Here is a 12,207-nt window from a genome sequence, read left to right on the forward strand (position 1 = left end):
TGCAAGACATCTGTTAAAGAACAACTGATATATTTATACCTTACTGGTTTTTTCTCAAAGGAAGATAACATAAAGTACAATATCTTGCATGCAATTCATTAACTTCTTTCCATTGTTATACCTAAATAGAACTATTTTTGTCTTTAAAAGAATTAGATGCAAAAGCAAAACCAAAGGGTCACCCTTATTTATGATCTTGATTCATTCTTGGTATGTTGGTTAATGGCATTAGGTTCAATTGTCTTGTTATGATGGAGTTTTGATTTTTCAAGCCATTGAAATGGTGTGTCTTATTTATTATAGTCTTTGTCATTGTATGAATGATGGGTCCAAGCTTTAGATTTGGCATTACACAACCAATTCACCTTGTAAACTATTGAAGATGGCATCAAATTAAGAACATCCAAAACAAGGGTGAGTTGATAAGAATCTAAAGAAAAGAATGGAATTAAAATGAGAAGATAAAGTGAAAAAAGGGAAGAAGTGTTGTGTAGGTACATACACTAGAGGAATGGGAAACACAAAAAAACAAAAGAAAATATAAAAACCAAAGGTTGTGGAAAAGATGTATGTAAAATCCATCGTATGGATATGAAATATGTGAAGGTTACATCAAAAATTAAAGATCAAAGAAAGGGATTAAGTGGGAAGGCAATTGGGAAAAGGGACAAATAAACCCAAAAGAATATTTCAAGGAATATTCAAATCTCTCATCAATCATTTCATTCTTCTAATCATTTTAATTTACAAAATTTGTAAGGACCTGTTGGCAACATATATATAGACTAATTTTTTGTAAATATAAATAAGTCTTTAAATTTCTATTAAAGAAACGAGAAAAATATACAATTTATCAAGGAAAATGGTTTAACAATTTTATCTTCTTTTTAATATCTTTTTAAGGGTTTGACTTGCAATTCTTAAAAGTTTTCTAGGACCACTTTTGTAAATTTTGAAAATTTGTAATTAATTTTTTCTTACAATAATTAGGCAGCTTGAGTAAATGAGTATTTGTGATCTCTCAATCTTTTAGTCTCTTCTGAATGGAATAATTTACCGATAAAGTAAATAAGAGAATTATAAAATAAAAACTTAATCATATTATATCAAATCATAAATTGGATTTTAAACCAATTAGTAAAAACACTTCAACAATGATGATGATGGTTACTATGTATTGTGGTGTTTTAATTAAGAGTGGCAATATCGCATGGGTATAAATTCTTGTATAATTTTATGAGATTATTAGTTGTTTTATAAACCATGTTATGGATAAGGAAGAAATTAATAAAATTGTTCCAAATAATATTTAGAACAAGATGCATAATATTGTTGTATAACACATCTTATTAGGACATCCTAAGCTAAAAATTATGGTACATTTAAAAATATAATTCAAGTTGCACTATCAATTTTTTTCAACTTAATCCATAAGGTTATACATCAATTGAACTATATTTGACATAAGTCAATAAACATCATTGATGTTGTTAACATAGAAAACTTCTATTAATATAGACTAAGAAATAACATTAGTCTATATCAATAAAAAAAAACACCAATAATATTATTGATAGAAAAATAATCATATTTAATTTTAGTATGAGAGAATTTTTTTCAAGAAAAGAATGTTAAGTCGATAATACTACTTTAGCATTCCAATTGACATTAATTATCTTATAAACTAAGTTAAGTGGGTCAAAATACAATATTTTGACTTTTATATTCTTAAATAAAAATAGTTGGACCCTAACTACAAATTTAGCTTAGTAATAAACACTTAAGGCAATTGTTGATAGGATGATTATTACAAGTGACATCAATATAAAAATAAATATTTTAATTTATTTTGAAATTCCATGTCAAAACAACTTATTTTGTCATAAAAAAATTCAAATTTTCTCCAAAAATAATTATTCTCCTAAAATTTTTAACCTAATATAAACACATGGTTAAGCTTAATATGAATTTGTTATTTATTACATGTGGTTGTATAAACAAAAATTTTGGCAAAATAGGAAATTGGAAGACTTAATAATTGTCACATAAGAAATGTTCAACATGGTTGTCATCTATGTGATGAAGAGTAATGCTTGTAATCTTTTATGAGCATGCACTAGATGGCGTGGCTTGTTTATCTTTCATAGGTGTTTTGTGAAGTAACAAAACTTCCTCACGCAAGTTTCAGGATTTTTTCAAATTTCAATAATCAATGTGAAGTGCACTTTGAAAACTTCAAAGGATGGTTTACACCAGAACGAATGAGAGTACAGAACGAATGTGAGTATGAAACAGCAATATTAAGAAGTTTAACTCAATCTTATAAAATCGGGGTTTATAAGACGAGATTTACACCTATTTATATACTATTAAATGTTCTTATCTTTGGTCGATATGAGATTTCCAACCAACAGAATTGTCAAGAATCATGCAGAAGATAGCAAAATCATGCAGCAAAAGCTTAACTTGAAAATGGATTATGATAAAGTTAATGTGAAAATAATAATGCTACAACTGAGTAATAGGAGAAACCAGGAAGAGATCCCTAGGCAAAATTTCCTGGAGGTTTCTGTTCTTTCAAAACTGAAGACTCTATAGATGCTCATAATCATATCCAATGATAGCCCTAATATAGCAAGAAATGAAAAAATAACACACACACAAAACACAACCACACTCTTGTTCTCCATTGACACTTGGTTTTCCCTCACCTTTTCAACCTCAGACCTGCATTACCAGAGAAACAAATCAATAATCATATCCAGATAAACTCAATAATTGTTATTGAATGATTTATATAGGGACAAAAAAGTTATTTGAGAAAATAATAATAATAATAAAAATAGTCTTCATACATTGTGGTTAGAGTTAGGATTTGAACCCAGAAGCAGAAATAATCTTCATACATTGACAAGGCCCTTTGTTTCATCCTTCTTTATGAAAAAAACACTTATATTTTGAATTAAGAAAAGCACATTCAGAAGAAGAAAAAAACAATTCTTTGGTTATTTTGAGAAGTTATTTGGTGTAGTTGTTGAAACTAACCTTCAAAATAAATGAAAATAAAAAGTACTTTTTGCTGTTGGAGAAGCTTCTGAAGTAAACACTTAAAGTGGAAAATCAAAGAAAAGCTTGCAAGTTCTCACCTTAAAACAGCATTGTCCCTGAGTACATGATCCAGTTGCATAGAAATATGAGACTTCCAAGAATCAAGATCACTAACTTCTTTCATCTGCAGAGACAACAAATTAGTTTTAGGTGAACAGAAAGTGAAACCATAGTGATGTTTTATAATTATAGACAGATATTGGCAAAAACATTGTTACATCATACCATGACATCTTGTTTTTCAAGGAAACGCCTAATTTCTTGTTTGATCTTCTCCAGAAGTAGATCTTTTTCTCCCATGTCTTTGCCGTACTCTTTGAAAATACTCACATATCTGGAGTTTAAGTCCTCCATATACTGCTCCAAAACAGACAAATTTAAGTCTAGGTAGCGAACTTTCTGCATGAGAATCTTGAGAACCGTATCCCCAGGCATCCGGCCGACTTGTTGACGGATTTCTTCAACTGGATCAGGAACATTACCATTCACAATTACAGCTTCTTTGTTTTCAGAAGAGATTTCTGAAGTAGGATCAGAATTGATCCCTCTGATAGTATTTTGTTGAACATCACCAGCATCGGCAGCATTAGCAAGGAGGGATGATGCTACCCTCTTCTCCCCATTACCTTCCCCAGACACAAATGGCTTATCTTGAGCATATATCAAATCCTCCAGCATTCTCTCAATGGCATCCACCCCATAAACTTCAACAATGCTTAGTGTGCAATAGAATTCTGAACCATAGTGGCTTTGAAGGTTCAATTTTAGATACCTCACCCATTTTTGCTCCTGAAGAACAAACCTTTGAGCCTGCTTCACATTTGAGGCCGTGAAGTTCCCGAGGAATATCCAACTGTCTGTTGGGTAGACCAAGCTGCCATGCAATTCAAAATCTTTGAAATTGGAAGAATGGTGCTCAAAATTAGCTATTTCTATTGTTTTTACCAAGGTTTCTTCTGAAAGTTCTATAACAACAAATTTCTCTTCTGAAGAACACGGATTTCGGAGATATTTGTCTTTGTTTCTGCTTAGAATATCAGATGCACCTCTGGCTTCTTTGTTAGAAGATAGCACCTTTGCTCCCTTTGCTGCTGAAGCATAATTGTATTCCGAACCACCAGGCTCTAATCTATGTATTATATTTTCATGCTGACTAGTGGCAGACTTAATTTTAGAACCAATTGCTCTGCTCTTGAATTCGTCAAGACCAAGAGGCATGGCCTGAGACAAGTGATTATACTTGTGCACATCATTTTGAAGTTTCACAGAAGATTCAGATCTCTCAACTTCATGCTCCTCTATCTTAGGAGAAATGTAATTTTCTTTGTCACCCGGTACAACATTGTTTATACTTTCTCCACCGGAAAGTGACTCGACAATAAAACCATTGGATTTGGCAACATCAGAGGAGAAAGTCTCAGAAGAAGTATAGGTGTCATCATCAGTCTCTTTAGTCAAATACTCATCAGCAGAGTTAGAGTTTTTACATTGGTTGTGTTCATCTTCATGCCAATTTGATACACCAACTGGAACTTCTCCAAGTCCATCTAAATATAGACAATAAACTGACTAAATAAGAACAGGCTACATACATATGCAAGGAAAAAGGATTCTTTTGTTTTTTTCATGTATGTTTGTTTGTTTTGTCCTCAAGATGAAAATTTTCATTCAGGGTGATGAAGGGCATGTAGCAATATAAAATAAAAGGTTTTTAAATAGAAGTGCAATAAGAAATAAATGTGTACAGTAGATAAACGAGCAAGAAACACAAAAGAAGCATGGATTTTCTTGCATTCAAAACTAAAAAGTAATAAAACATTAACAACAACATTTCTTCACCAATAACAGTATGAAGTTACCTCAGACAGAATAATTTTTTTGTGGGCTGGAGCAATCAGCAGTCAAATTTTGGACTTCTTCCTTTCATTACATTAAAGCTGAATGTGAATTTTGGTTTGTTGAAATCATTCCTTTAAACTATTTATTTCACTTTAAAGTGTTCAACATTTCTGTATGTTTTACAGTAACTAGATTGCTGAATCCAATTATCAAACAATAATATACAAAGCTGACCTCTGTTTATATTATGACGCATGGAAAGTGCTTGAAAATTCAGTGATGAAATTGTCAGATTTATTCAACTACTCAGCACTTACATGTCAATGTGAAGGCTTCTTCTCCCTATCAATATAGTTAAAATTTCATTGTATTGGAAAAAGGGAGAAAAGATAGTAAAAGTTCAAAAAAATTTACTTTTTTAGATCTGTAACTCTTGTGATAATACATAATTCCTGTTTAAGATTATATGCCACCTTTCACATTGTGTTGTACTAATGCTTATCTACTTTCTGTAAAATTAAATTTTATAAATGCTGAGAGGGAATTGAGTATTCCATAAAATAGTAATCATTTTGATCAAACACAACCAATAAAGTATAACCCCAAAAAAATTCTTTAACAACACAACGAAAACACATCAGGTAAACAAATTGGAAGCATAAAGCTTCCACCACAAAGGAATTATTAGGAAACATAGGGATAAAGGTGATCAATATCTGTATTCCAATACCAAAAATAATTTCTTTACAATATACTAGATCTATCCCAGCAAAGAGTACACAGATAAACTGATGCAAAACAAGAACAAGAAGCTTAGTAAAAAAAAGGCCATGTATCCATCTGCTGCAACCATTATTTATGCAAGAAAAAAACAGTGCCAAGTAGAGAAGGAATCTCATTCACACACAGCCATGCCTCGATAGCTAAAAACAAAGCCAGCAGAGAACAAAAGTAATACCTCCATAACCATAGCCACAGCTTATCCATAAGCTGAAGAGGAAGACCAAGCCCCACAAAACAAAGACCAAAGAAAGAGAAATTTTATACAGATAGCTCCTCCCACTTGTAGCCTTCTCTACAGCCCTTCTTTCCAGAAGAGCTTTTCGTGATCTCTGCATCGCACATCAACCCAATTCACTGCAACACCCCTGCAACACATCTTGTTTCTTCATTCAGAGCTCAAAAAGATGCAAAAGCAGGAAAAGGGTATGCAATGTATCAAGTAACTTTTGAGTTCAGCAAAGTGCCACACATAAAACAAGGCTCTAAGATATATGAGGGATCACAGCAATGTAAGAGCACACACGCATGGAGTGAGATACAAGCAGAAGATTCTTATAAATCTGAAAGGTGAATGCAGTAAAGTACAAATACCCCACTCCCACCAACAAAAAGAGGAAAAGTTCAATTGTAAGCAAAGCTCCATGAAATGAAAATTTTCAATCAATATCTCAAATCCATCCATCTTCATAGTAAAGCAAAAGAATACCCTCTTATAGGAAAAGCAATAACGTGCCACCAAAAACGAACATGACAAGACTCCACTCCAAATCCAATTAGCAAAAACAAGACTCATCATACAAAATTGACCTTTATTCAAACCCAATACTAATAAACTGAGAGGGTCAATGACAAGCTGAGATTGTGAACAAGACAATTACCACCTAATCCTAATTCATAAGCAGTTTCACCAAATCACAACTACTCAGACAACCCTTAGATACAGTAGCTAGAAGATCTCCTTGAGATAGATTTTCAGATTGGTGAAACACAGCAAGCACTACTTCAAACCAAAACAAAAAACAAGAAACACTCAGTAGTCATTACTATAGTCCAAAACTGCACTGAGAAGGTTCATGGGAAGAACAGAACAGGCATGGAATCCAAAAGGGTCATGGAATCAAGCTAGAATTCGATGTGAAACACAAGAAATCAGATGTGGGATCCAAATCACAAAGTATGCATAGAATATGTACAATTGAATGATGAAGTTTGACCTTTGGGATTGAGAAGCAGTGAAATTGGGTGTGGGAAAAGTGTTGTTCTAGCAATTGGAAATCATTGAGAATGGTGAGGAAAGGAAATGGGGTTTGTAGGAGAAGGAACACAACGCGTGGAAACTGCATCCAGGTTGTCTTGTCTTGTCCATTCCTTTTGAATTCAAAATCATTCCTTTTTCTCTCTCTCTTCTTCCTTTCAATGGTAACAACAAAAATCTTACTTACATAACTGGAAAAAAATTTACTTCATGCCTTTTCTTTTGAATTCAATCATGAATTGTTTAATCATTAAATTTTATAATAATTAATTATTGGATTAAGTAAAGAAACAAAATTTTGACTTTTACATTTCCATGAACTTAAAAAAACCTTCTTTGTCATTCAATAATAGTTAAATCAGTTTTGAACATCGATGGTATTCTTCCTAATTAATAACTTTTTTCTATAATTATAATTTTACTTATTTCTTTAAAACATGGTAGATAATACCAAAATGAATGTAAAACCTTCCGTTTATTTTATTCATCAAAAATTAAATTAATTGATTGTTAAAGATCAAATTTTCGCCGTTTCTATGTTATGGATTATTACTTGATGGCTGTTAAGTAAAAAATTAAATATTTTGTTTAATAACATTAATGACCAAAGAAGAAGTTAATGGTTTACCCTAATACTTCATCATTATACTTTATCTAATTATTATTATTATTATTATTATTATTATTATTATTATTATTATTATTATTATTATTATCATCATCATACCGATAAAGAAACCTCTTATCTAATTACTACTTCTAATTTTAATTTGTGAGTATTTTCGGTAATGTAAGAGATTTTCCCTTTAAATTTGTTAAAAAATAATGTACTTTTGCTAGATTTATTATTATATCATGTAGTCCATTAATTATTTTTAAATATAAAATTCTTTTTATGGTAAAATCATAAACTAAGAAACCCAAACAAGAAAACAATGAATACTAATGGAAAAGAAAATAATTTTTATAAATAAAGAAAAAAAGGTGTTATTTAATAAATATGGGTTAGATTTTGAGTTTCTTATTTTCTTTTAGTTATCATTTCTTATTAACATGAAAAACATTGTTTTTATTAAAATTATTAGATGAGATATTGAGATCAATTAGGTTTTGTTTACTCAATAAAATTTACGATGAAAGTTTTTATGCATAATCAATTATGATCTTTATTCTAATTGATTGAGTGACTAATTGATTATGGATTGAAGTGTAATTGATTATGAATAGTAAGTGTAATTGATAACTAAATGAAACATAATTGATTATTTTAATAAACAATGCTTTGAATGATAATAGACTATAATTTACTTTTTCACTTATAAATTATCAATATTTTGTTTAGTTTGTTCTTTTAAAAATTTGTTTAAAAATATGTCAAAATATCATATTACTCAAATATTTATTTTTAAGCACACAAAAGGTTAGTATTGTTTAAATATATATGGATATCAATAACAAGGATTAAAAGATAATTATATAGATTATTATTGTGATAGATATGTAAATGAAGAAGTTAAATTTAAATTGAAAATGTTTATTTCTTTTATAATTAATTAAGATACATATAAGGTGAGAATGAACTATATTTTTAAGGTTTTTTAAAATTTGATGTGTTTGTGTAATACTTATGTTTAATAGATTCATGTATAATGAAAGTACATTTTTTTTCCTTAACATAAATTAATATATAAATATTAATTTTTATTTTCATTGAAATAATTCAAGTTTAAGGCAAGAATATTTTAGTAATTGAATTAATAAAATAATTTCAATCATATCACATACCAACTTTCTAGTAAAATCTACTCACTTGCACCAAAAACAACTTAACTTTGTCCTTTTTTTTCTTTCTCTTCTTCCCCTTCTCACTCTCATTCTCATCCAAAAGCCTAACAATGTTTTGTCATCTTCTGAACTTTTTTGCCCATATATTAATCTCCATTACTTCAATTTCACAACCTTCTCTCACTTAAGATTCTTTTCTTTTTGTCTCAATAAAGTCCGTCAAAGTATATAAAATGTGATATTTTAAAAAAAATTACCATATTAATATATCCTTTTGTTATTGTATAATTTATCTTGATAATTTTCCAAAAAATAATCCAATTTATAAATTTAATAATTTGAAAAGTAAATATTGATATTTTTGCATAATCATTATTTACTTTAGTGCAAGAAAAATAAAAAAGCAATAGCATTGATACAATCCAATAATACTTGTGTGAATTTGGCAGTTAACAAACATAATTGGAAACTATATAAATTACACATCCGAGCCTGTGATTTTTGTTATTTCAAAATGACCCCCACAAGAAAAAGTAAACTTCACAGCACAAACATTAAAAAGTAAGAGTATGATAGGATATGATATACAAGAAGCTCCTGAAAAGCTTCATAAAATCCAACTCCCACACATATAGATACATACATACATGATTCATACAAAAGGATTTCTTTAGTATTAAACAATTATTGCAGTTCCCACTACTTTCAACCATCTAATCTGTCAAACCCTTCATCTCATGCTCATCACAGGCCTCAGAGTCACACTTGAAGCTGGCAGAGATGGTGGTCGCACTATTGGAACACGTCTCACCACTGAAAATGCTTCATTAAGACGTGCTACACGACCCATCAGCTGAGACACCTTCTGAAAAAGTTGTTTTTGAGAGACCCACAAAATTTTCCAAACAATGTAAGCACACATAGACAAGTATCGACAAAACCACCATCATATGCATGATGCAAGTGGGCAGGGATGCATGCATGCATGACCACTCCTCGACAACATCAAATCATAATGAACAAGTTGTCACTAAAAGCTTTTAGACGTGGGTTTCCAAAGTCTTCCTCTACCTCTGTTTATTGGCTATCATTCGCCTGATCAGCTCCATTGAATCAAGAGCTTACACTGGCTCCTCTTCTCCTCACATTGTCATAAAAATTCTATATACAACAAGGGAGAACAAAAACTCCAGAATATGGAAAAGCTAAAACGCCACAGAGAACCCATAAACAATATACTGTACCCCGTAACATGCTGAAGGGTAAACCTTAAAGATGAGATCAGTCTGTACCAAAGGACAACACACAACCACACAGATCATAAATCTCAGCCCTCTTTTGGTTCCAGGTTTTACAAAAAAAGTTGATGAACTGTCCAAAACTGCTCAAGAGTTAGTAGTAATGGCGGGCACAACAGCAGATTAAAGACACCCTTTTTATTAATTGAGAATCTCAATGAAATTCAGTAGCTAACACAAGAAATTCTAGCATAATGCATGATTCATTCTATGTGGTCTTTGCTCAGCATTAAAGTCAATAGCACGAAACACGGACAGGTTCTAGAATTAACAATTAATTTTCTTACGGATACTGGCAGCCAATTTGAGTTGAACATATATTGGCTTTGTTACATTTAATAACAAAAATCAGAAAACAACTAATGCGTCAAGATACAATTTATTCCCAAAAAATATGTTGCTTGGGTTGTATTTATCCTCAAAAGTCCCTACATATATAGAAAGCAATCCCGAAGCTGCCAATTCATGTACAAGACAAAACATTGGAGGAATCAAAGCAAGCAACCATGTCCAGTAACATCTTTAGGAATCAGATTATATAAATGTACCTATGACTATTCAACAATCTAACTTCAAGCATACTTAGTCACCTCACCGCAGACACCCAACCAACTCATAACAGCTTATCAATGCATGTTTAGGAAGAATCAACACTCAAATTTAAAGAAACAACAACTTGTTCTTTGGAAACTCTCAAAATAAATCCGTAAAAACAAGCAATTATCTCTTCAAAATAAGCCAAACACCAAACACACACTTTCTCATCTTCCAGAAGTCACAGCTCATTATTCTTTGATAAAGAGAGACATCCTTTGTTGTTTCTAAAAGGCGACATATTTAATTTAAAAGAAAAATTATTTAAGACAGTCAAACACTGATACGAGTTAGACCAACGCCTATAGGTGTCAAAACGGGTTACACTAAGTTGGTTGACCCAAACACACCTAAAAAAATATAGGGCTTCGGCTTTGAATTTTGATCCTGAAGTAACCGTATGCATTTTCTAAGTCTGATTTTGATTATTTTAACCCACAAAGTCTATTTGTACGACTAGCCCATTTTGCCACCTAACCTAAAAAAACCTCTTCCGACAAACCCAACTTCCATTCATTAGACAAGCAATTACATGTTATGGAAAATGCTTAATTTTCAAATACCTCTCTCACAGTTCGTAAAAATAAACAATTATGTCTTCAAAAACAATGCTTTGAATATGTATGTATATATGCATGTGTGTATATGAAGGGAGCAAGGACCTTATCATCGAGAGCGAGGTTGAGCTTGACGGTCTGAGTCTTGCGCTTCATGCTGTACAACCTCCTTCCCAGGAAGAGGAGTCCGAGAAAAGCGGCAGCAGCAGCCACAGAGAGAGACCAGACAGGGAGAGGCAGAGGCAGAGGGTTCACCCAACACCTCAACACCTCAAACGGAACCTTCCACCACACCAATCTCTTCTCCTCCCCCTCCTCTTTCACTTCCTCTTCTTCCGCCTTCAAACTCTCCACCGCCGCAGGCTCTGCCACAGACTCTGCCTCAGGCACCGTCACCGCCGTGGACGCGTCGGAATCGGAATCTGCAGTCCAGGGAGCGGCGGGATTGGGAAAAATCTGATCGGCGACATAGGAATCATCGAAGTTGCGATCGACATCGGAATTGGAAGTGGAATTGGAATTGGAATTGGAATTGGAATTGGAATCGGAATTGGGATGGTGATCGGGAGGGAGGAGGGCGAAGTGGTCGTGGCGGATGGCGGGGAGAGTGGGGGCGGGGAAGAGGAGGGGAACGTCGTCGTTTGGGTGAAGGAATTCCCAATCTTCAACTTCGATTTGCGCGTCCATGGTTTCGATTTGAAACGAAACCCAAAGGGAAAAGAAAAGAATTAAGGAATGAAGTTAACCCTAGGTTTCAATTTGGGGAACTGCTATATATAGTAACTCACTTTCACTGACACTTCACACTTTCACTTTCACTTACACTTTCACTTACGGTTACACTACGCGCCAACACCGTTTCACTCTTTCGTTTTATTCAACTACTAATTTATTATTATTATTATTTTATTATTATTATTATTATATAAGAAATTTATCTTATCTTACAACAAAATACATTGTTAATGCTGAATGATTACTTATTTTC

The 12,207-nt window shown here is 32.2% G+C and overlaps 2 protein-coding genes across 5 annotated transcripts; both read right to left on the bottom strand.

Annotated features, from left to right (window-relative positions):
• Positions 1–2,449: 2,449 nt before the first annotated feature.
• On the bottom strand, positions 2,450–7,197 carry LOC137834587 (SUN domain-containing protein 4). 3 transcript variants are annotated; one of them, XM_068642632.1, is made up of 5 exons: positions 6,945–7,197; positions 5,906–6,095; positions 3,334–4,655; positions 3,147–3,232; positions 2,450–2,727 (listed from the first exon to the last, which is right to left on the bottom strand). In XM_068642632.1, the coding sequence occupies exons 2-5, from the start codon at positions 6,063–6,065 to the stop codon at positions 2,478–2,480; spliced, it is 1,818 nt and encodes a 605-aa protein (XP_068498733.1). In that variant the 5' UTR covers positions 6,066–6,095; positions 6,945–7,197; the 3' UTR covers positions 2,450–2,477. The 3 variants fall into 3 exon arrangements, with proteins under 3 accessions (XP_068498733.1, XP_068498735.1, XP_068498734.1); XM_068642634.1 differs by having other exon boundaries at positions 6,775–7,145; XM_068642633.1 differs by having other exon boundaries at positions 6,924–7,071.
• Positions 7,198–9,324: 2,127 nt separating this feature from the next.
• LOC137834588 (uncharacterized) lies at positions 9,325–12,207 on the bottom strand. Of its 2 annotated transcripts, none has more exons than XM_068642635.1 (2): positions 11,325–12,207; positions 9,325–9,635 (listed from the first exon to the last, which is right to left on the bottom strand). In XM_068642635.1, exons 1-2 carry the CDS (start codon positions 11,904–11,906, stop codon positions 9,501–9,503), a joined length of 717 nt encoding a protein of 238 aa, XP_068498736.1. In that variant the 5' UTR covers positions 11,907–12,207; the 3' UTR covers positions 9,325–9,500. The 2 variants fall into 2 exon arrangements, with proteins under 2 accessions (XP_068498736.1, XP_068498737.1); XM_068642636.1 differs by having other exon boundaries at positions 9,325–9,632; positions 11,325–12,111.

The sequence above is a fragment of the Phaseolus vulgaris genome, chromosome 5, assembly GCF_000499845.2.
Source record: "Phaseolus vulgaris cultivar G19833 chromosome 5, P. vulgaris v2.0, whole genome shotgun sequence".
Classification (NCBI taxonomy): domain Eukaryota; kingdom Viridiplantae; phylum Streptophyta; class Magnoliopsida; order Fabales; family Fabaceae; genus Phaseolus; species Phaseolus vulgaris.